Source organism: Neopsephotus bourkii, unplaced genomic scaffold (assembly GCF_033783945.1).
Source record: "Neopsephotus bourkii isolate Nb327-2 ecotype Australia unplaced genomic scaffold, CSIRO-AGI_Nbou_v1 NB_301, whole genome shotgun sequence".
NCBI classification, from domain to species: Eukaryota; Metazoa; Chordata; class Aves; order Psittaciformes; family Psittacidae; genus Neopsephotus; species Neopsephotus bourkii.
This window is the reverse complement of record NW_026900810.1, coordinates 213948-235939: the sequence shown is the minus strand read 5'-3', so window position 1 is coordinate 235939 and position 21992 is coordinate 213948. Positions and strand designations below refer to the sequence as shown.

Sequence of the window (21992 nt, the reverse complement as noted above, 5' to 3'; positions counted from 1 at the left end):
GTGCATCCTGCAACCTGATGGTTACAGAGGATTGAAGTAGGCACCTAGCATACCCACTGCTGATGTTGACATCACAGTGATATTAAACCTGCATGCCAGGTGGGATGGAAATGCTTGGTGAAGTCACACAATCTGAATCTCCTTGGAAGGCAGCCCATGATCTCACAATGATCTTGCTTGCATGCTGATCACATCTAGGCTGGATGCTGGGGCTTCTCTCCCTTTTCCTTTGTATTATTGGTAAAGATCTGTCCTATTGATAGTAGCAGAGAGGGGGTTTGTCATTGCATATCAGTGTGATAGAAGGAAATACATACATCTCGTGACTGAATAGCAGCATAAAATATCTCTGTGATTGGCTTTAGAGCTATGTCTGATATATACTTCCCTGATAATGTAGCTGTCTTGGTTGTCCTTTGTCAACATGGCTGAAGCTCTGGTAAACAGAGGGATCTTACTCTGCTGATACCGGGGTGTGGAGCTGTGCTGAAGTGACAGGAGATGGCAGTCAGCACATACTCTTTTCTCTGGCTATTTACCCATCCTTTTGCAGGCCAAGGCAAAGCTGACAGCATGTAGCAAACTTACATCAGAATTCTGCTTCCCATAGAGGAGCTTGACTTTCAGCAAATTCTCTTAAAAAGGCAGGTTTGCTGAATCGAGGACCAAATGAGGGCATTTTTTTCTGACAGTGAATAATTCAAGCCTAAAGCTTTTTGGGTGCATCCCCAGGCACATGTGAGTTCTCATAAAAATATTATTAAAAATTAGGAAGCTCTCCTTAGCCTGAAAGCTATCAGAGAGAAAAAATTAAACACCAGAGAAAGGAGCTTCAGGTGGCATTTGAGTCACAGTCAAAAGTGCAAATCTTTTGCTTTATAATAAATGAGTCTTCAGCAGATCCTAAGTAGACAAGTGATACTCATGTTTTCCTTAGTCAACAATTGCTTTTCAGTTTCTTCTGTTGTGGAGGAGGATATTGGTGTTTTGTTGCATAAAAGCCTACATGCAATTGTTAATGGCAGGGGGCACAATGCTCCCAACAGACAGAAGGGAGAGAAGGAAATGAAGAAACAAGCAGACAACCAACCACAGGACATGAAAGAACATTAGGAAGGCTTTACGTCCTGGCACCTAAGCCACTTCTCACTGACGCTGTTGGAATGACTTGCTTCATTACAGCAGCCTTTGAATGTTGTTAGCTCTATGGGGAACAGGCTTTGTTTTCTGTTTTTTAACTGCCATGTACATTTAGAAAAAGCTTACTAATAAAGACATCCTGCACCCATAAATTTATTCTCATGGTTTCGGATGGATGTAATTTTTTTGTCTTGTTTCTGCATGTATGCACAATTTTGACTGCATGTACTTAATAAACTGCTACATTGCATTCCAGATGTGGCTTCTCTGCCACAAGTATTTGGTAAGTACTTAGAATGAAGGCTGCTACAGAAGTGTAAACTTATTTTCCCATTGTTAAACTTTCTAGCCTTGCTATTCTGAATGAGTCCTCTAGCCCAACAAAAATGATTAGTGGGATAACTCTTACAAGCACCTTCCAGCTCTCAGTCCGTTTTATTTTCCTTATCTACCTGCTTGTGTGGGGAAATAGTAGGAGATGGCAAGTAATTTAAACCAAAATCAACCACCTCTAAATGGCAAGTTCTTAGCATATAATTTCAACTACTTTTTAGAAAGGGTTGATTTTGCCATGTGTGCCTCTGCACTTATTTCAGGCTTTCCCATTAATGTGATCTATCTAGCCAAAAAGATTTTATCTGATTTCTGTATCTGTCTTACTAAACCAAAACCCCAGTTTTCTTATCTGTTATAAATAAGCATAACACCTTGGAGCTAAGTTGGTTCACACTATCTGGGAAATTCATCTCTACACAGATCATCATGGGACCTTTGAGCCTTGTGTGTGTGCAAATGGCTGAGAACAGATGCAATCTTTCCACAGATGAAGACAGCAAGGAAAATCCCTGTCCTTTTCACCACTGCCTGTTGATAAAGTGTCAGGAGTTAAGTGTGTTGATAGACCCATGAGACTGGAACCTTTTGTTTAGGAGTCCTGCCAACACTGACAGACAGAAGGTCTTTCCCTGTTCCTATGAGTTCTTGTATACTCTTCTGATTTTATGTCCATCCGTAGTAACCTGCTGCTTCCTAATGGTAGTAAACAAGGCTTGAGACTGAAACACAGGATTTTCTTGCGTAGCTATTCAGGAAGAAAATAAAGATGCTCTTGATGTGGGTTGGCCCGGTCATGTTCAGCATTTCATAACACTTGAAAAGAACACCCTATTAGGCAACAGCTGCTCTCAGCCAATGGTCTCAAAACAGCACCTGATAGAAGATAGTTCCTCTTCATGAGACCATGATAATGCAAATTGCAGTTCATTCATTTGGTGGGAGATTTATTATTTTAAATGCAAACAAGCCCAGACTTAATTATACTTTGAATTCCCAAAATGGTCCTCTGTTACAAAGCCACTTGCTTTCTACCTTGTTACCCTGCAGCTGCTGGCTGCACTTATAAGTGCTGCTTACGAGGACCTTCATCCTCAAAGGGGGTATTGCCATGCTCCAGTGTTGGTACATAACTAATCAGCAATGCCCCTTAGAATTCATCCCTGAATGTTCTTCATCAAGATGCCACATTTGCAGCCACCATGCCTCTCTGCTGTCGCCTGGCCAGTGAAGCTGGAACAGTGCTGTGAGTTCTGACGCCAGCTGTCTCATTTGACTTAAGAGCTGGGTCAAACTCCCAGAGACCCCATTGCGTCTGTTCTTAGCATCTATCTCTCTGCATGCAAACTCCTGCATAGAGGCAACTGTCCTTCCACCACAGGACCACAGAGGTGACTGACATGTCCCAGCTAGCATCATAAGTGGTAAGCAAGACTCTGGATATCAGTCCTTCCTTTCAGTGTGTTCCTTTTTCATCTCCTGATGAAACTCCTGGCTAGACTCAGGCAGACAATACAGATTCTTCTTTTGCTTTACATGAGGAAAACACCTGCAGCCCTGGAGAGGACCTATAGGAGTGGCTGCTGTGGGACAAAAAGGAATTGCATAGGAGAATGGCGACATTTTAGATAGTTGCTTAAGTTCATTTAAAAGGTTTTTCCCTTTTTGCCTTTGACTCAGGTTGATGCCTCCTAGAAAGCAGCCTCGCTGAGCTCATTCATCCTCATCTACAGTTTCTCAGCTGTACCCTTTCCTCTGCAAGATGCAGGCTGTTTCTGGCTTTGCTGAATGTGCGCTGCATGCAGCTTCATGGCCTAGTGCCACCTCATCTATTCTCTTGATTCCCATGGGCTAGTTATATTCCCTAGTTACTGTGTATAAATGATGATTTCTACAATAAATCTGTTTCAAGCAATCAGTGCTAGCACCATGTGTTGTACTAGGTGTGTTGTGAAGGCTGTACATCCATTCTCTTTCAGCAATGTTCTTTTCAGTATACGCAGCATGTGCAGCAGCCAATCAGGAATGCGGAGCTAGAAGTATGTTCCTTGTTGATGTGCTCAAACTCCTTTAGGTATGCTAGCACTTTAGTTTATGCAAGGTGGCAAAAAAAGATGTCACTGTCACTGGGTTAATGGTTTATTCCAGATGTGTCTAAATATGTATTTCATTGCGTTGCCATGTTTCTCTTTCTGCATAGGATCTTTGGCTGCCCTAGCACAGCCTGAGAGCTTTGCCTGGTCAGATGTGCTGGTTTGTATCTAATCACTTTATTCCAAAATTCTGATAAGCATCATCATCTATGCTATAATGTCTAGGCCTTACAGGAGCCAGCTTCTGTGAACACTAAAGATTCCCCTTAGGATCTAAAGGCTTTGCTCCTAAAGTGCTCTGGGGTGTGTGTTATACTCCTCAGGCACCAATAAAAGCCCTTTGAATTCTCTCAGACACTCCAAGGGGAATACTGTAGAGCACCTCAAATGGATACATGCCCCATGGGGATACCACCATATTTCTAGCAAGGCTAAGTGGAAGTGGCAGTGGGTGGTTCAGCAGATGTTCAATGCTGAACTCTTCAAACCACAGTTTGAAGACAAGAATTGAATTAGCATGTATTGTTTGAAGAATGTAATGTTGCCTCTGCTTATCTTCGTTTTTACGGATCGGAGCACTACATGGTGCCTTTGGGAAGGCTCACTGTGGAAAAACTCCTAAGTGCCTTGAGTTACACTTCTTTACATAGCCTGAATTGCCCCAATTACACCATTCAGCACAGCACAGAACCTATTGCATCTGAGAGCTTTCTTTAGGATCTACAGCTAACCAGCCCTTCACTTTATTTTGAAAGGTGCTCAGCGTGTTAGACTATCTCAGATGTTTTCTAGCATATGCCTAAAGACCCAAAGCCCTCAGAAAACGCAGCATGTTCATAGCATTGTCCTCTAGAAGGCAGGAGACTGCTGCTTCCATTGCTGGATGGCATTTAAACCCCTGTTTCCTAGCTGCTAGGCTGTTCCCCTGCCCACAGTAAGGCTTTACAGGGAAGCATTAAGGCTTTGCTGAGCAGCAACACCTAGTTCTTAGAGCACACAGGGGAGGGAAGAGTAATGGGGTGCAGTCCTCTCTCTCAGGGCAGTTTGTACATTTTAACCAGGGACTGTTTAGTGCAAAATGACACAGCTTAAGATGTTCAGAGGATCCTTCTGTATCCCAGGTTACTTGCTTCTCTATGAGCTTAAAACCCAGTGTGGATTTGACAGTTGCCTAGAAATAGCACCCGAACTGTCAGGTCCCATTTCTCCTGTAGGTTTGGCTTCTGCCATGGATGTCTATACTGCTGTTTCCATTTGACTCTGCAGATGCCAGCTGGGTCATTTGCAGTTCTTAGAGTCCCCAGAAGCAGCTGCAGCTACGGGAGACTTGTCTTTCTATCACAAGGTGCCGCTCAGTGGAAGCTGCAAGTACATGCAGCCCTTGATGAAGCTTCTATCCAAAAGGAGGACTGCTTTCTTGGTGGGCAATCAGAAGCTGCACTTGCTATCCCAAGTGCTGGATTTCAGTCTGTGACAGGCTCATACCTTCAGGGACCTGACAGTGAGGAAAAGGTGAAGTACTATGCTCAGCAATGATAGCTGGGCACTGTTCACAAGAGGTTTGCAAAGGTTAGGGAAGCCCTACATGGGCTGAGGTGTTCCAGGCATTGCTGCCAGTATGTACTCCAAAGGGTTTCCCAACCCTTTCTTATGCCTCAGATAAACTGTAACTAGCCACTGAACTTACATCTCAGGCTTGTATCCTGTACAGGCTTAGCCTTCTGTGACTGTTCCTTTGAATTTCCTCTCTGGTCAGTTACATATCAAAAGCCTCAGCTACTTTCTTGTCCAGTGTCAAGCTCAGGCTCCACTACAGATATATCAAGTTTCCTGAAGGGATGGTAGCAGGAGAATTTGGTATGATGGTCAGGACCAGCATTTCTGATCCATAACAGTTTATTAATTCTGACAGAACAAGTACGTGACCCATCACAGAGAAATTTACTCTCTTCAAAAGAGAAACCCCACTTCGGCAAGGAAGAAAAAGATCCTGCAAAATCCTAAACTCTAAAAACGTCTAAAAAAGAGTTCTGTTGGTGGAAGCAATGGGTGGTAACAGTGTTCTGTGAGCTTATCATTCCAGTGTGTGGTTTTGAGTTGAGAATTGCCCTAATGAGCTGCAGTAGGTGGATTTTTCTGTGGCTGCATACACAATGGAAAACACCCACTTCATCTTGCTTGTGCTGTTTTATTTAAATTCAGTTAGCTTAGTCCCATTGCAGTCAGGTTTATTTAATGTGTTTTTATTAGCTAAGTACTGCTGGATGCTCCAGCACAATATGCTTTATGGTAAGGAATGAAAACCACAGGAGCAGGCAGTAGCATTAGCAGTATTCCCCACCATTGCCCTTTTGCTCCTGTTGAGCATTGTGTTTTGCTGTGGAATAGTAACAAGCCTTCACTGACAAGAGGCGAGGACAAGCATGACTGAGGATAGGGAAACCACTTTGACTTCATCATATCCTTAAGCTCCACAAACTGCTCTTTGCTGATTGATGACCTGATGCCCACTCATCTCTGTTCTTCTTCTGGCTGTCTTGCCTTGCTGATTCATTCTGGGTGAAGAAGCTCCCATATACAAAAGGCATACATCTCAGCATTGCTTGCACATTGGGAAGTGCTATTTCAGTTGCTAGGGGATCTGCTTAGAAAATAAAGCCAACTCTTAAAAATGGTATTTCCATTTCAAACAGTCTTGTGTTGTTCTTATATGTTGTTTCAGCTAATTTTCTGAAGAATCATACCCTGGTTTTGTTTTTCTATTAATATTGAGGGGAAGTCTTTATTGAGACTTAAGACTGCTTGAGAACTCAACTTGCATGCATGCATACATAGACCACAAGGAGACCAAACTGAGTCAATATGTTGCCTAAGTTCCTGGAGAGGAAGAAAGAGAAGTGCTACAAAATTTAGAGGCAATTGTGCTGCACTTTTTGGTTTTGGCCCAGGTTCAGTGTTTGAATAGAATATACTGAATACAATTTAAAAAATCGAGCAGTATTCTTGTGAAAATGGTCAGATATGTCTGGTAAGAAAATCAAATGGATCAGCAAATGTTCTATGAATGACTCTTAAATGCAGCTGGAGAGGTCGTCTGTTTATAAGCTCAGCCAATAGCTCTAGCAATGGAAACCAGGGATCTGGATGGAGACAAGGAATTGCTAATAGAGTAATTGACCCCACATTAAAAATTTAGAAAATACAGATTCATATCGCTGTATGTGAGGTTAAGCAGAATGCAGCACTGGTAAGAACTGAAATGAAAGTCCTTGGGGTGTATTAGGTAAAGAACAGTCTATGCTTGCAAGTAGTTTTAGCAGTTAAATGGCTCAGCTCATTCTCTACTACCTAATGATAATGTCTTCAATTTCACACATTGATTTTTAAACAACACGTCAAAATAAAGTGAGTTCTGTAGTCAAATTAGCATAGTCACAGATCTGCTGCCTTCTCTACACCTCAATTGGAAACTCCACACTCTTGCAGCAAGCCAATTCCGTTATCCTCAAGGTAACTGTTGCAGTGGGGCTTAGATCGCTCTGCTCAGGACACACATATGAAGTACCAGCTGGTCATCAGCTGTTAGAACTATAACGCAGCACAGCGCATCCGCTAGCAACTGCTCCAGACATGCTCCCTGAAAACCTCTCAAAACTCTTAAGTACTGCATTTCCCTTGTCAGCAACAGACATCTCACCAAATAATCTCCTTACTGGATTACAGACAAACACCCTCTTAGATTTTGCAGTTATCAGTATTAAATTCAGTGTAGTTTTAGATGAGAAGAGGGTAGGAGGAAGATCAGAGGAATTTAGTATTGGCAGAAGGTTCAGTATGGACAACCCTGGAACCACTAATTCACATAAATTGTGAGACAAGGTCTGTGGGGAGGAGTTTGTCCCTGCCTGTCTTGCTCCATGGGAGACAGCGCTGGGAGGGAAAGAGAATTTGGGTACTATGACTACTGTACCTGCCACAGTCTTCAGGCTCTAGTACACTGGTGTGGGGCCATACCGACATTATATTTACTAAAGACAAGCTCTTGAGGCACCCCAGTTGGTCAGGTCCATGTGCCTTTTCTGTGTATGGTAAGGGAAATGGTAAAACAGAAACTTTCCTTACGCAACCTAAGCCAGACACAGCCATTAAAACCTGGCACCTGAACGTATGTGTGGTCAAATGATACAGAAGAAGGGGTCTGCTGTACACAGCAAGGTTGCTTCATTGTGCTGAATATGATAAGACCTTGGAAAACAGCATCTGTGTTAGCAGAGCATAATCCAAGTGTGCCATAAGAACCTACAATGAAATACGGGCCTAGTGAGAAGCTAATATTTTTGTTTGCTGCTTTCTTTCCCACATTTAGGAAATACCATATGAGGAGGTCTTGGTTGAGAAGTACCAGCAGGCCTGTCTATTTACCCAAGGACTGCCTGGAGAACAGAATGGTCAAAGCCTTTGAGGGCCACGAATGTCTTCCCTGTTCTCTGCTATGATGCTGACAAGGGTTATGTCCAGCAGGGCTCTTTGTGCTTGTCAAGCAGTTGTGTAGTCACTTGCAGATGTGCAGCTGTTTCTGACTGCAGAAGGTGCTCCCTATGTTTCAAATAGCTCTCTTCTGAGCAACAGGGAATTCACCCTGCTGAGCTGCTGGTGCAGATGGGGATGGCACTGCCACTATGTACGTGCTGTAGTACTATTAACCATGCTCCTTTTTGGTTTGCTCCACAGATTCTGTGTGGGAAAGAGATCCCCCGCTGGGTGAACCGCCTGGCCTACTTCAGCTCGTGCATCCCCTTCCTCCAGAGCTGCCTCCCCAAGGAGTGGCTGACCCCAGCAGCCCTGCAGAGCCACATCAGCCTTGGCCTCCATAAGGAGGAGCAGGAAGACACAATGGATGAGGAGTCCCCCTCCACCTCCACAGCCCACTCAGCCTCAGGCACATCGAGAACCTGTAGACATACCCGTGTCTAAACTGTGCCCCATATGCCCTCAAATAACACCCTCCTTTCTCTTGTACTATTTCTTTCTCACACCCTTTTGCACACCTTGGTTTCTTTCTTCTCTTCTTCAATGGACAACACAGGAGTGGGAAGACCCTTTCTATTATGGAGGTGAAGCTTCAGTCCCTTTTTCAAGGGTTTCCACTATAGTTGCTCAGCAAAATGACTGTGAACCCCAGTGCTGAGCTGAGGAGCATGGCAACTAAACTGGATTCTCTTCCCATGGTTCCTTGATCATGCTCCTTGATCAACAGAGAACTGCTGGCTCTCTCAGGCATAAAGGCATGCATACGGGCAAGGGGGCACCATACTGTGATGTTCCTTCTCTGGAACTGTTTTATCTTTTTATCTCTTTCCCCACCCATGTGAGCCCAGCAGCCTCCTCCCTATTTTGGCTGGGCTTGCCATTCCCTTATGACAAATCTCCTGCCCACAGCCAGTGAAGGAAGCAGAGCCAGAACTCAACCTGCTCATCTCTTAGACCAGCAACAAGCTCCACTCAGTCCCATCTGTTTTGCAATTATCAGGTTTCTAACTCATGTGAAGGACAAATGAAAGGTGCTGCTGTTCACAGCCACCAGTTTTCAGTACTTAAATTTAAGAGCTTGAATGACTGTCCTGCTCTTGAAAATAATAACAAAGAACCTAGAAAATGAATGTGTTACCATGGCTTTTCTTTGGGTTCAAAAAGAGGATGGGGCTGTGCTTAGAGGCAGCTACTAAATATCTGCAGAGATGACTTTTGACCATGTTGGTGCTTTCTGGCACAGACCCCTCTCATTTCCCCTAATTCTAGGCAGAATTTCCCCCCAGATTCCCTGGGGAATCTCTCTCCTAGCTGACATATGCTGGCTGTCTTTGGGCCAGAGGAGGAGAGAATATCTGTTGGGAAGGTATTTCCATCAGCTTTTCTTCCTTCACTCAGACCTAAAACTTGTCTCAGAGCCACCTTTCCCTAGTCTATTTTCGAGCCAACCCAAGAAGGTAAAATAAAAGCGGTGAACCCGAAGAATGTCAACTGTTTCCTTCTCCTCCCTTTTTGGAGGTGGAGAGGGAGCTTAAGGGCACATCTGGAAAACATGGATGACCCTTCCAATGCAGGGGGCACCATGGTGCTTTCCATGTGTGCACTATTTCAGTGGCATGGAAAATGGGCACTGGCCTCTCCAGGCTGGCTCTTGACAAGAATCTGGTCCTTGCATATCTTTACGCTCACTCTGACAGCTGATGAGAAAGCAGAGGAGGAGGAAAGGACAAGTATCCCAACTCTTCCACTCAGTTACCTCACTAGGAGTTCTAGCCACAAGATGGATGAGAGAATCAAAGAGGAAATCCAGGCCCCCTTCTCCCCCTTGCAACTCCTCTTGGCTACACAAAGGAGGATGAAAAAGGCATAGTGTTGAAAGGGGGTTGCCATTTTAGAAATCCTGTTTTCAACAGCTATTACCAAGTCAGGGCTTCCATCCTCCACCAAGAAAGAACTGCAAGCTCTTAAAATGGGTGGCTGTTTCCTTTTATTGGTCGCAATAGCATGCTAAGTCCAACCAGCTGTTTCTTTAGCTCAGGTATACGGAAGTGTGCACTTTCAGGGCTGAAGGTCTTGGCTATGATATACATCATGTCTGCACAGAAAATGCTTAATGGTTGTTGCATGTTCACACTCTTAATGAAGCAGAGGGCTGTGGAGAGATGCATGGATGGAAATATAACTCACAGGATGGCCTCACTTCACTGCCTCCCAAAGTGATGCAAGTTTGGGCAACAAAACCTTTACAATATGCCTCTCATTTTCATCCTCTGCACAAACTGCTGCAAGTTCTGTACTGAACTGAAGTCATGTTCTTTATTAACCTTGGTTATTCACAGCCAATACTGAATTGTGAGCAATTCTGCAGCTCCTGGTATCCAGTCCAGCACCAATCTTGATTACCCTTGCTTGTCCAGGGATATTTAATAAGGTTTCCATCCTATTCTCCATCCTGCTGCCTGGAAACCACATTACACAATGTACTGTTGCACACTGTATTCCCTGAAGTCATGGTCATTGCTGCCTAAACCAGCAGTGCAGGCTTCATTTGTCTGAAGTTCCCAGCGTGCCTGCCAATAGCCAGCAGCACATTACATGCAGTGAATTTTAATATCTCCTTTTAGGTCCTTCTCTGGAGAAAAGTGAGTTTTTGTCCAAGTCAGGGAAACTGCAGTCAGAAACATCCAGTTCCTGATGTGACAAAAGCCAGCCAGCCCTCATCCTGAGCTCTAGATAAAGTACCATGTATACACCTAGGAGACAACTAGGGCTCCAGGAGCATGTTTCACATGGAAAACCTTCTCACCGTATTTCCCAAAGTAAAAAATGTAAAAAAAATTACTCACTGTATGATAACCTGGACAAGAAAGCTACATTCAGCATCCTTAGGGACATGAATATGTGCTTGAAGTATTGGGAAGAACACTTGGGGCAAGCTGGCAATGTCATACACCCCAGATGTTTGTTCATCTACTGTTACATTTATCTGTCTGTTTATGGCAGTAGGGGTCACATCAAGGAGGCATCAAACCTCTGTCGTAAATCAAAACCAGAAGATATTCCAAACTTCAAAAGCATTTCTCCCTACTCCTCCCTGTTCAAAGTGAACAACCAACAATGACAAGAACAAAGGGACACTGTGGAAAGAAAATATATATTGATGAAAGCTTTACCTCTGTAATTTAGCAGCATTTTAGATTAAACATGAAGGCATTTTAAAAGCCTAACTTACCATTCATCTCTGGCATAGCATGTTTATTTTTGGCACTTTTCTTACACTTCCAATTATTACAAAGTAATTGTTGTTATATGATTATACCATATTTGTATTTAGTTACACATTTGCTTTCTCTTGCTGTTTTTGAGCATAACACAATGGGGAAAATTTTATGTTATTGATAAGTTATCACTTATCAATGAAAACAAAAGAGCAGTTTATGAACATTTAACAAGAACACCCCATGGCACTGGCACAAACTCTTAACCCTTCTTCTTACTGCCAGGACTTTTGGTGCTGCTTTGAAAGTTAGAAAGAGATGACACCGACTCTGTACATGGGCATCAGCAGCTGTGGGTTAAGAGAGAAGAGGTGAGAACCTCTCTTCTGAGCACATCTGTATGGAATCGTGGAATGGTCTGGATTGGAAAGGGCCTTAAGATCACCCAGTTCCAACCCCCCTGCCATGGGTAGGGACACCTCACACTACACCATGTCACCCAAGCTGCTGTCCAGCCTGGACTTGAACCCTGCCAAGGTTGGAGCATTCACCACTTCTTTCTATAATAGCAGCTCTCAATTTCAGGCCATTATTCTTGGTCTCCTCTTTCGGAGTCTGTGATTTGAGTTGTGTATCTCTCAAAGAAAGTTTTAAAAGGGGCATTTGCTCTTTCAGAGGCTCTGGGTGAGCAGGTTCCCCAGCAATGAGCCTGTGCTCTGTGGTGCCATCGTTTCTAGTCTCAGCACAGTGTGGGGATGGACACAGACCTATTCTCTTGCCCTCAGTACTCCCAGCTGAGAGTTTGTGTTACTGGAACACAGACCCATGTTGCCTTTGTGCTACTGACAACTCAAGAAGCAGTCATTTCCTCCTTTATTCTTCAGTTCTGCTTATTTGTCTCTACCCTGGAGAGGCTCTCAGACCAAGTTAGTGGCCACTGGATTGCAATAATGCTAGCTTATCTTTATTATATGTGTTTGATTTTATCATTTTAGTTCGTATGTAAGTGGTGGCTTAAAGTACCTCCACCAATTCTTCAATGTGATTAATGGAGAAAACCAAAGCAAGTTATCATCAGTGTTTCATTTTCAAATGGTTTTAAATCACTATCTTGAGGCAGCTGGTGCCCTGTTCCATTTTGTCCTTGCTGTGCTCCCCATCAGGCAATGGTTTGGGTTGTGAAAAGGCTGTAGTGACTCAGGAAGTATTTAAAAGCACTTCTTCCAGCTATTGCCACAGGCTACCTGAACGTGGCAGAGCCTTTCGCTATCGTAATACCTGAAAACATCGCAGCCCATGCCTGGAGAGTACGTGCCCTCACCTCTAGCACGTCGTGCTCCACCGCTGTGCATGTGGCTGCCGCTGAGGGGTGTGCGACTGGATAGCACTGCACTTTTAATTACTAGCCGAAATGAACGCCTACCGGCTATAAATCCCAGACACAGACTGTCCATTACTACTGTTGTAGCCAGCTTTGTTTTGGGACGCATATAAAGGGGTTTGGGGGGTCGTTGTGGTTGGAATAGGGAATAACACTGAAGGAAAACGCGGCCCGGCTCTGCCCAAACCGACTCCCGCTCCAGACCCGCCCTGGTGCGCGCAGCCGGCACCACAGCGATCGGAATCCCGCTTCCCGGGCGCGTTGCCGCGATGGAGGGCCGATGTGGCGGCAGACCCGCGCTCCCCCGGAAGCGCTGAACTGGGCCCGAGGGCCTGTGCGAACGAGCTAGATCCGAGCTTCCTCAGGGGCCGTACGGTGGCCCTGGGGGTCCCTCTGCTGGGGAGCACCGCAGGGAAATGCGCTGGTACTAGGAAGGCGGCGAGGCCGGGGGCCGGGGGCCGGGGGCCGGGGGCCGGGGGGGGGGGGGGGGGGCCCCACCCCGGCGGGGCGAACGGGCTGCTGCCAGGGCCTGCGCCCGCCGGTGCACGGGCGGTGGCAGGGAGCAGGCCCCGTCGGACGCTGTGGGGCAGTGTGAGGCCGGTGTACAACGAGGATGGTCCGCATTGGTGTCGCCACAACAGGCGATTGCTTCCTGCTGGCTGGAGGAGGAGAGGGACGGTGAGGCCGCCTGCGACGCTTGTGGGGAGGTGCAGGAAGAGCCTTGCTGTGCTGCCGGGGAGGAGTGAGGGGAGTGCAGAGCGGTGTTTTGTCTTTAAAACGCTGCTTATGTGTTTGTACGACTTTAGCTTTTCAACAGGTCTTAAGCCGCAGTGGCAGTGATCGTCTGATAACGTATGCGTCTGAATAAATGGAAAGGATTTGAGTTAAACAAGTTGATAAGTTATAGTTACAGTTGTGTGCAAAGTGATAGGTGAGGCATAACTTCTAGAATAGTCGAGGTTGGAAACAATGAATAAAGTCAAAGGAATGAAACAAAATTATTTTCATTAGGGACTATAGTGGTAAGACAAGGGATAATGGTGATACCTGGGAATAAAGGGTTATTAACATTGTGCCTCCTTGCTTAAGCAGTCACTGTGCTTGGTGAAGCAGAACCATAGGAGTCAAAGTTGCTAGAATGGTGAAGCAGAACAGTAATAGGTACGATTCATAACTTACCATTTAAGACATTCTTGTTTAAACAGTATCCATAGAAAGAAAAGGAACAAAAGATAGAGTAGCAAAATTTGCAAACTTGACAAGTTTCTACTTTAAGATACATAAAACTGGCTTGTACCGAACCTGAGGTTTGGATAGGAGCCGAAACCCTATTGAGTCTGCGTGAAAGCAAGAGGTTATTCGTGGTGGTGAAGAGGAACTACAGGCCTCCATCCTCACAACCCCCTAACGACCACTGCCAGGAGGCACTGCACAAGTGCATCAATGGGACGAATGCCAGAAAACTAATTATAATACTAGACGGGAATAGGTTTTGCATATGTATTAGGTGTGAAGCAATCTCATGTTTATATAATCATTATATGTAATATAAACAGAGTGGCAAAGGAAAGGTGCGCATGCCTTTGGAGGAGCAATTCCACATGCGCCTCATCACTAAACAAAGTATACCTACTTTACAATTTTGACGAGTTGTGGAGTCTATCCACGTATCAATGGGTTCAAACTTAAATCAGGAGATTTAGATTAGATAAAAGGAAGAAGCTCTTCCCTTTGAGGGTGGTGAGGCCCTGGCACAGGCTGTCCAGAGAAGTTGTGGCTGCCCCATCGCTGGAAATGTTCAAGGCCAGGTTGGATGGGGCTTGGAGCAACCTGCTGTGGGGGAAGGTGTCCCTGCCCATGGCAGAAGGGTGGAACTGGATGAGCATTAAGGTCCTTTCCAACCCAAACCATTCCATGATTCTGTCCTAAGTACCTGTGCATATTAGAGGAAAATCTAAACAACCCAGGTGCACTTATGGATAAAAACTCAGGGAGGAAGACAAAAGCAGCAGCCAGGACAGTGTGTTTGGTTTGTGTAATTCATGTCTCATTTTCCATATATATAATTGGTTTATAAAAAGTAAGCAAATTTAAAGGTGGATAAAGAGTAGGTTAAAGGATCATTCTAAGTTTTAATAATGCTACTAGAGAAATTAGTGTCATCCTCCTCAAATATTCAGCAGCATGCCTCAGAAAAGCTCAGCCAGGCCAGCCTTCAGCTCCTGGCTACTGGTGAAGGGTTCCCTGTTCTGTGAATAGTGTACGTTAATTCTTGGCTACCAGTCTGTAACTTACCAGCATCTATGTGTGTGTGGGCACTGCATTCACATGGTTGTGAGTAGTTTTGCCTGTTTAGTGGAAAATTACGTAGTCCTGCAAGTCCTGCTGCTTTTAGAAACAATAAATGCAGAAGGCTCCCTCCCCTCAGTGTAGTTTGGATGAATATGGCGCTTTATCCTCAGTGACCTGAACATTGGATAGCATACTTTTTGGAAAAACATACATTTTGACTCCCTGGGCAGCATAACTATAACAATTCTTTTTCACAGGCCATGGCTGCAAACCTAATATGTAGCAAGAAATCTGCCAGCATTGTGTAGAAAGCAGTTACCAGTGCAGCAACAGCCTGCCACGAAGGATTGTAACAGCAATGCAATATGATAAAATAGAGGGCTGTTGGGGTTTGGTTTTGTTGTTTGGTGTTTTTTCTGTTCGCATTCACATTCAGACTATCATCTTAATGAAAATAAAGCATGTGCAGCCAAAGAAAACAAATATCTTTACACTGATGATTCAGGGACATGGATGTATTTTTGTGTCTATATATTTTTGAAGACACTTCTGTTTTTCCCCTTACTATGTAGGTGTGCATTTACATGCGAAGGGAAGAGTAGTGACTTTTTAGGTTTGAGCAGCAGGGTGCTACCTCTAAACAACTGATATTTTAAAGTGATTCATCAGGTTTCAGAGTTAGGGTTAGATCCAGTTGTAAGGATGGAGGTAATGCACATCTGCCAGCCTTAAAGAGGCATAAGAGACACTGCTATCATCAGAGATCATAGTGAAGCTGTAAGACCAAGTAATTTGAAGAGCACTTTGAAGTCAATTGAAAAGCACTTCACTAGTTTGTAAGGCATCACGGTGGAGCACAGGAGCAGAAGGACATACCAGAGCTGAAGGAAAGGTAATGGATACAAGCAGCAGCTTATGACAGTGTGTTGTCTGCACTTTGTGAAGTGGTCTCTGGGGGCATACACATCAAGGGAGGTCCATGTGCCATGACAGGAGTGGGCTGGGGAACATCACAAACAGCCCAGGTTGCAGTATGAAACTCGGATTGCTTTGCAACTGTTGCAGAGCTGGGGTTGGACATGTACAAAACATCCCAGCTTATGCACACAGAAGTGTGCAACAGTTCGTGGGGTAATGAAGCAAGGCTCCCCTGCCAGCATGCTCCCACATTATACTGTTCCCTTTGACAGCCTGCTGTTCATTAGCAGCTGCTTTGCCAAGCTGGGCAGGAGACTTCATGTAGTGGGAGGAGATGGTGGTGGTGCGAAGTCCCACTCCATCCTCTCTGCTCCTCATTTCTACCGCATCCAGCGTACACCTTCCCGCCTGTATTTGTGTGCATGCGTATGCTGGGGAGGCTCAGCTCCAGCCTGGAGTACACGGAGTGTTGCAGCTTTACTGCCTGGCAGAGGGCGTATTTCCTGCCAATGGATGCTGGTGTGAAGGCAAATGCTACTTAGCCAGCTGATGAGTGTGCTTGTGGAGTGTGGGGTGACATGTGCATGACGGAACGTGGTTGCTCTGCTTCTGGGATGGGGTCAAGTCCAGAAAAGAATGTCAAAGAAAGCCTGAAGGGATCTGGCTGAGCGCTGATCTTGGGCCTTTACAGAGTGACTGCTGCTCTGTGGCTGAAGTGGCATGAGGATGTGTTTATATCAAAAACATTTATTTTGGCCGACAGGATGGCAATAAGTTAATCAAACAGGAAAAGTAGTGAGGAAAATAAGCTTTAACCCATCTTTGCTTCTTTGCAGGCTCTGGAAAGGGGAGGCAGATCCTAAGCCATCCTTAGGTGTAAGGATGCACTTTTTTGTCTTTCCAGTCAGTCCAACTCCCCAGTGGCATTCAGGCAATCACCTTCCACCACCTCATTCTTTTGAGGGTTTTGGCAGTCCTGGGGTTTCCTGGGTGGAGGTTGGAAAACTTACAGTGTCCTGGACAGGCTAAAGAAGAAACTCTGACATACCACCAAGAGTTTCCCCCCTGAGATTGCTGCCTCCTGCTGCCCTTTCCCCTGCCAGCCCTGATGAAGTTTCTGAATCCCTTGGCTGGCATATGCCCCCCACATGGAAAGGAAAAAAAATTCCATAATCAGCTCAGTTAATGTTAAACAGATTGTTATTTACGAAACTAAGCACCGGAAAGTATGTTACTGGTTAACTGACCTCTCTTGCCCTGGCTGTACCTTATCTCAGAATGGCCCCACATATTGCTGTCCTCCAGCTTCTGTGGATACTGCATGAACCCCTATTTGAAAAGGTGTAGGCATTTGTGCACATGCTGTACCATAAGAACAGCTACCATGTTCTTCCACTAGTGCTTCCACTGTTAAGACTTGTGTGATTTGATTGTTTTTTCTTTTTTGAAAGAAATCTACAAGTGTGGACTCTGATGGCTTCTTAATGATACAGTGCCTCTTTATATGGATGCCTCAGAACTTGTCTGAATCCAGTCAGAAGGCTTTAAAATAACTAGCTTTGGTTTTGTATCACAACAAACAAAAATCACGTCTGCTCCATGCTGAGTCCATTTGTGCAGGTTTCTGTTCACCTCATATTTTAATATCAAAGCTATAAATCCTGAAGTGGAAAGGTGGTGGGCAGAACGCTGTCTTTCAGAAATGCCACCAGGCAGGAGGCTGACAACAGCACTGCCAGGCACTGATGTAATGATCCTTGTTTTTTTTAGTTATGTGAATAGCTACAGCCACTTCCCTCTGTGCCTGTCAAAAGCCAGAAGGCTGATGGTTCAATGGATGCTACTGTTAAGGCAGCAAGTAGAGAGAAAACAATGCAAAATCCATTGGCAAATCCATTGTTGCACACACACAGGCTGAAAAAAGTAAATTGACAGCAACATTTGCAGAGCATTCGGTCAGTTCCGTCTTCAGCTGCATGTCAGGTGTTCTTGGCATAGGATCAAAGTCCTGGTTTATGGTGTGAGGAGGAAGGGAGAAGGAGGACTGAAGCAGGAAGCTCTGTATTTGATTTGAATACATTACACTCAAAATGAGGTGTGGTGCAAAGTGCTGCCTATTTGATTAGGAAAGTAGTGTTTGAGCTTGATTCCTTATTGTGGCTTATCTCTTCAAGCATGACAAACTCTGCTTTCAGAATAAAGGATACAGGGTTAGGTTCCAGGTGATTAATTTTAAGCACTCGTAATCTCTCACTTAAAAATCCTTCTGACACAGCTCTAGGCAAAGATGGGATTTGGTGACTACTCTTTTTTCATGATGGCAGTTCCTCGTTCTCTGCCATCCTGCTCAGGAACCCACTTTTTCCACTATTTGGATTCTCGCTTATGTTGTTTTTCCACCTTTACTTTCTGAAGGGATTTTCTCTCATCCCCAGATCCTTTACGTCAGCTTGGGTTGTTGTTCAAAAGGGGAAGCAGCCACTGCAGAGCATTCTGGTGTGAGTTAGAAATCCTTATGGATGAGCTAAATGCTGCAGAGCAGAAATGAAGTCAACATTAGCTCTAATGAGAATTTAGCTATATCAATGGCATGGCACTTCTGATCTTTTCTCCCAACCCTTCTACTTCCTCTATGGTCACAACTGTGTCAGAAGTGTGCTTAAAATCTTTGTGTTTGACCAGTCAGAGTATGTTTCGCTTTCTGTTAGGAAAAAATCATCAGTTATGCGCTGGAAACATGTCCCTTCTCCTTTTCCATTCCCAGAGACAAACCCTGTCTGCCCATTGTAGTCAGCTGCAGGCTCTAGTCCTGCTGAAGGACTAGTGAAGGAGAAGGACTGTGCTTCCTCAGCCAAAATGTCCCTTGTGTCAGCCTTGCTAGGGTTCCTCACTAGGAAAACCTGCCCTCCTGCAGCATGTGCTGCCTCAGCTGCACAGAACAATAGTGCCTATTCCAGCACTGAAATCTTGGAGAGAATATAATTTCCAAGGAATGTTATTTCCTTATCATGCCATTGTCCTTAATAAAATAGTTCCATGTCTTTAATAAAATATTTACAAAGAATCAATGTGGACTATGTTTTTTTCACAGTGTGATTTTTATTAGTAATTTACTCAGCCTAGCAGATGCCACCATGCAAACTATGCAAAGAGCAAATCTCTTCCTCCAAGTGTAAATATTTACAGATCACATTCAGTGGTATTCAGTACTCTGCAAACATACTGTCGACATTTCCATACAGACTCTTCCCTAATCACAGCCTCAGAGTTGGCAGAGGCATGTCCTCTGTGAAAAGATGGTTATGGAGAAAAATGATAACAGGCTAAATAGCTTCTTAGCTTAAATAGACGTGAATTATACCGTAGGTGAATCTGGCCTACATCAAGTTAAAGCTCTATTATAGGAGCTTGTACCTAACACATGAAGAGTTGGAGAGGTGATGCTTCTAGGATGACAGCTCTCCCAGACACATTGGAAACCTCTCTTGGCACTGGATGAAAGGGTGATTACAGTGCATGGCAGGGAGTCTGAACTTTCCACATGTTTTAAAAGATGTAGTTCCACCTTTTCTTGGACATAATGGACAGGAGACCTGTGGCTATTCATTGCATCAACTAGCTAATTTTATTTGAATAGTCCAGAAGAGCAAATATTCCCTACCCCAATCTGTTCTTGAAACATAAATGTATTATTTCTTAAATGCAGACCTACCTTTTGGTCTCTAGCTCAGTCAGTGCAAAATCCCTGAATGGGTTAATGTCTGGGACATAGCTTGACAATATTGGAGCCATTCTGTTTAAACTAATATCCTAAAATCCCCTTTCCTGAACCTCCAGCCCAATTCCCCTTGATAGAATTTCATTACTTCCCATAATCTCTGCTCCCCTTACAGTCTGGCATAAATACAAACCAACTGAAAGCTCAGTAGTGGCTTAGCCCTCATTTATATTCTGTGAAAACCTGCTATTGCAAGCATGACTTAGCACCCAGCTTTTCACACTAGGTATGCAAAAGTGTAGAGAACTCTTTTAACACTTGAAAATTATGTCCTCTGGGATTCTCAGAGGAAGCAGCCTGACTGACATTCCCTGTGCATCACAGGGAATGAAATGAGAGGGAACATTCATGACATCCCATATTCTGTTTGCCTGATCACAGCTTTATTTCTTTCAGTGCCTGTATTTTCCCATCCTACACCCAGATTTCTCCATGAGCATTTTCTTTTTTATCTCCTGAGGCTGTTTTTCCCAGAAATGCACTTGTTCCCCGCTACACCAATCCTAGTGCCGCCTGCCTTACTGAACAGCTTCGCAATATTTCCTCCATCTTTGTGCTTGGTCCTACCAGATAATCTGTTCTACACCACAGTTCTCCTCCCTCCTTTAACTGTCTCTTCTAATTCTCTTAAATTGCAGAGTTTCCTTCTTGCTTCCTCCATCTCTGGAAAGGAGGGAAGGGAACATTTCAGTAAATGTCACTATCCTACATGAAAGATGGAATGATACATCAGTACAATATATTACATGTATTCTATTAATGTAATATTTTAAGGTATTCTGTTAATGTAATATACATTATTACATGTAATATAATAATGTATTGTAATACAATACAGACATGCTTTTGAGTCCTTAATGTGGAGTATTGGCCAGCTCTGAATTTTGTCTGCTTTAATCAATTGATGGACCAGTGTATCAACTCCTCCTTACTGCTCATTTAAAAAGCAGGTCTGTGTGTTCTAAAATTACACTGGGATGTGTGAATGATTTCAGCATCACTTTCACCTATGGCCAGATTAGCAGTATCAGCCGGAATCCTGAATTGATTTTGTGATGACTCTTCTTTGGGTGATCTGGAAATAACTCAGAGGAGCTGAATTCAGGAAATAATGTGCTTGCTCTAAAATGGGCACCTATGGCTTAAAGGAAATCCTGCACCTGCTGCTGTTTCATGGAGCTGGCTCCACACTTCAGAATGCAGCTTGAATATATGTGAGTGTATGTACATGTATGTGCATGGTGTGGTATATAAAAGCTTCAAAGCTCCACTGCTGCTAGGGTCTGCCCAAGCAGCTGTGAGCTGCTGATGTGCAACCTTTTAGTAGAGGCAGCAGCACTAAAAATAGCAAAACAATCAACAAGGATCTGATTTTGACTATTTGATTCAGTACTTAGTTCAGCAGTAGTCTACCCACACAATGCTGTTGCCAGTGGACTGTTTTACTAGATGTTTTACTACATCTAGTAAACCAGAGATTTGCATATTTTAAGGATTACACAAGAAAAAATATTCCTAGATTATGGTGGAATTATGTGTTTTTCACAGTCCAGGGTAGCAAGAAGCTGTTAGCCTGTGCATTTTTTCCTCCTTGGTGGCAAGTATTGAAGTTTGGACCCAACTAATTTAGCTACTGTTCCTCTACTCACCACAAGAAATCCTGTTAGGTTTACTGCAGACAACAAACTGCACTAAAACTGAGCTTTGCAGGCACACTCCCGCTGCTGCTGCTACACCACAACTTGCAGGACATGGTGGCCTCTGGAGACCATTGTGAACATTCAGGACAATGAATGTTCTGGATAATGGACAACGGACAATGAATATACCTCATCGGACTACAGCTCTCAGACGCATATTCCAGACCGAACTCATCGCAAACCTCTACACACACAGTGACAGTAGCCGGGCCCATTGGCGGCCTGATGTAAGGGCAGAGAAAGCACAGTAGAGCTAGCGGTGCAGCTCGGAGCCAGGCGAAGGCAGCGACGCTCCCCCTGGGCCACGGGCCGCACAGACCGAGTCTCGGGCAGGCGGCAGCTGGTGACGGACGGTCAGTGCCGAGCTCGCAGTGCCACCTGGCGGGGCCAGCCGCCACATGAGCCCGGCTCTGGCACCGCGGAGACGGGAGCGACACTCACCCAACCCTTCCCAGCCCGGACCCCACTGCCATTACCCTCAAACCACTTCCGCCCTTCTCAAACCCCGCCCCTAGTGCAGCATCACTTCCGCGCTTACGTCACCGCCTCCGACCGGTGTTTCCGGGGTGAAAAGCGGCCTGCGCTGCTGGAACGCTCCGGAGGGGCGGG

General features: G+C 44.6%; 2 protein-coding genes across 3 annotated transcripts in view; one reads left to right on the top strand and one right to left on the bottom strand.

Moving 5' to 3' along the window:
* Positions 1-9226, top strand: part of LOC133208888 (deubiquitinase DESI2-like) — a 57853-nt gene extending 48627 nt beyond the window's left edge. For both annotated transcript variants that reach the window (XM_061347120.1, XM_061347119.1), the window contains exon 5: positions 8298-9226. In XM_061347120.1, coding sequence (XP_061203104.1) covers positions 8298-8540 — 243 coding nt within the window. In that variant the 3' untranslated portion in view covers positions 8541-9226. The remainder of the gene's footprint in view (positions 1-8297) is intronic.
* A 3850-nt stretch (positions 9227-13076) lies between these two features.
* The window catches only part of MIOX (myo-inositol oxygenase), a 144275-nt gene continuing 135359 nt past the window's right edge, over positions 13077-21992 (bottom strand). The window contains exon 11 of the mRNA XM_061347118.1: positions 13077-13086. The gene's annotated coding sequence lies outside the window, so the exon portion shown is untranslated. The remainder of the gene's footprint in view (positions 13087-21992) is intronic.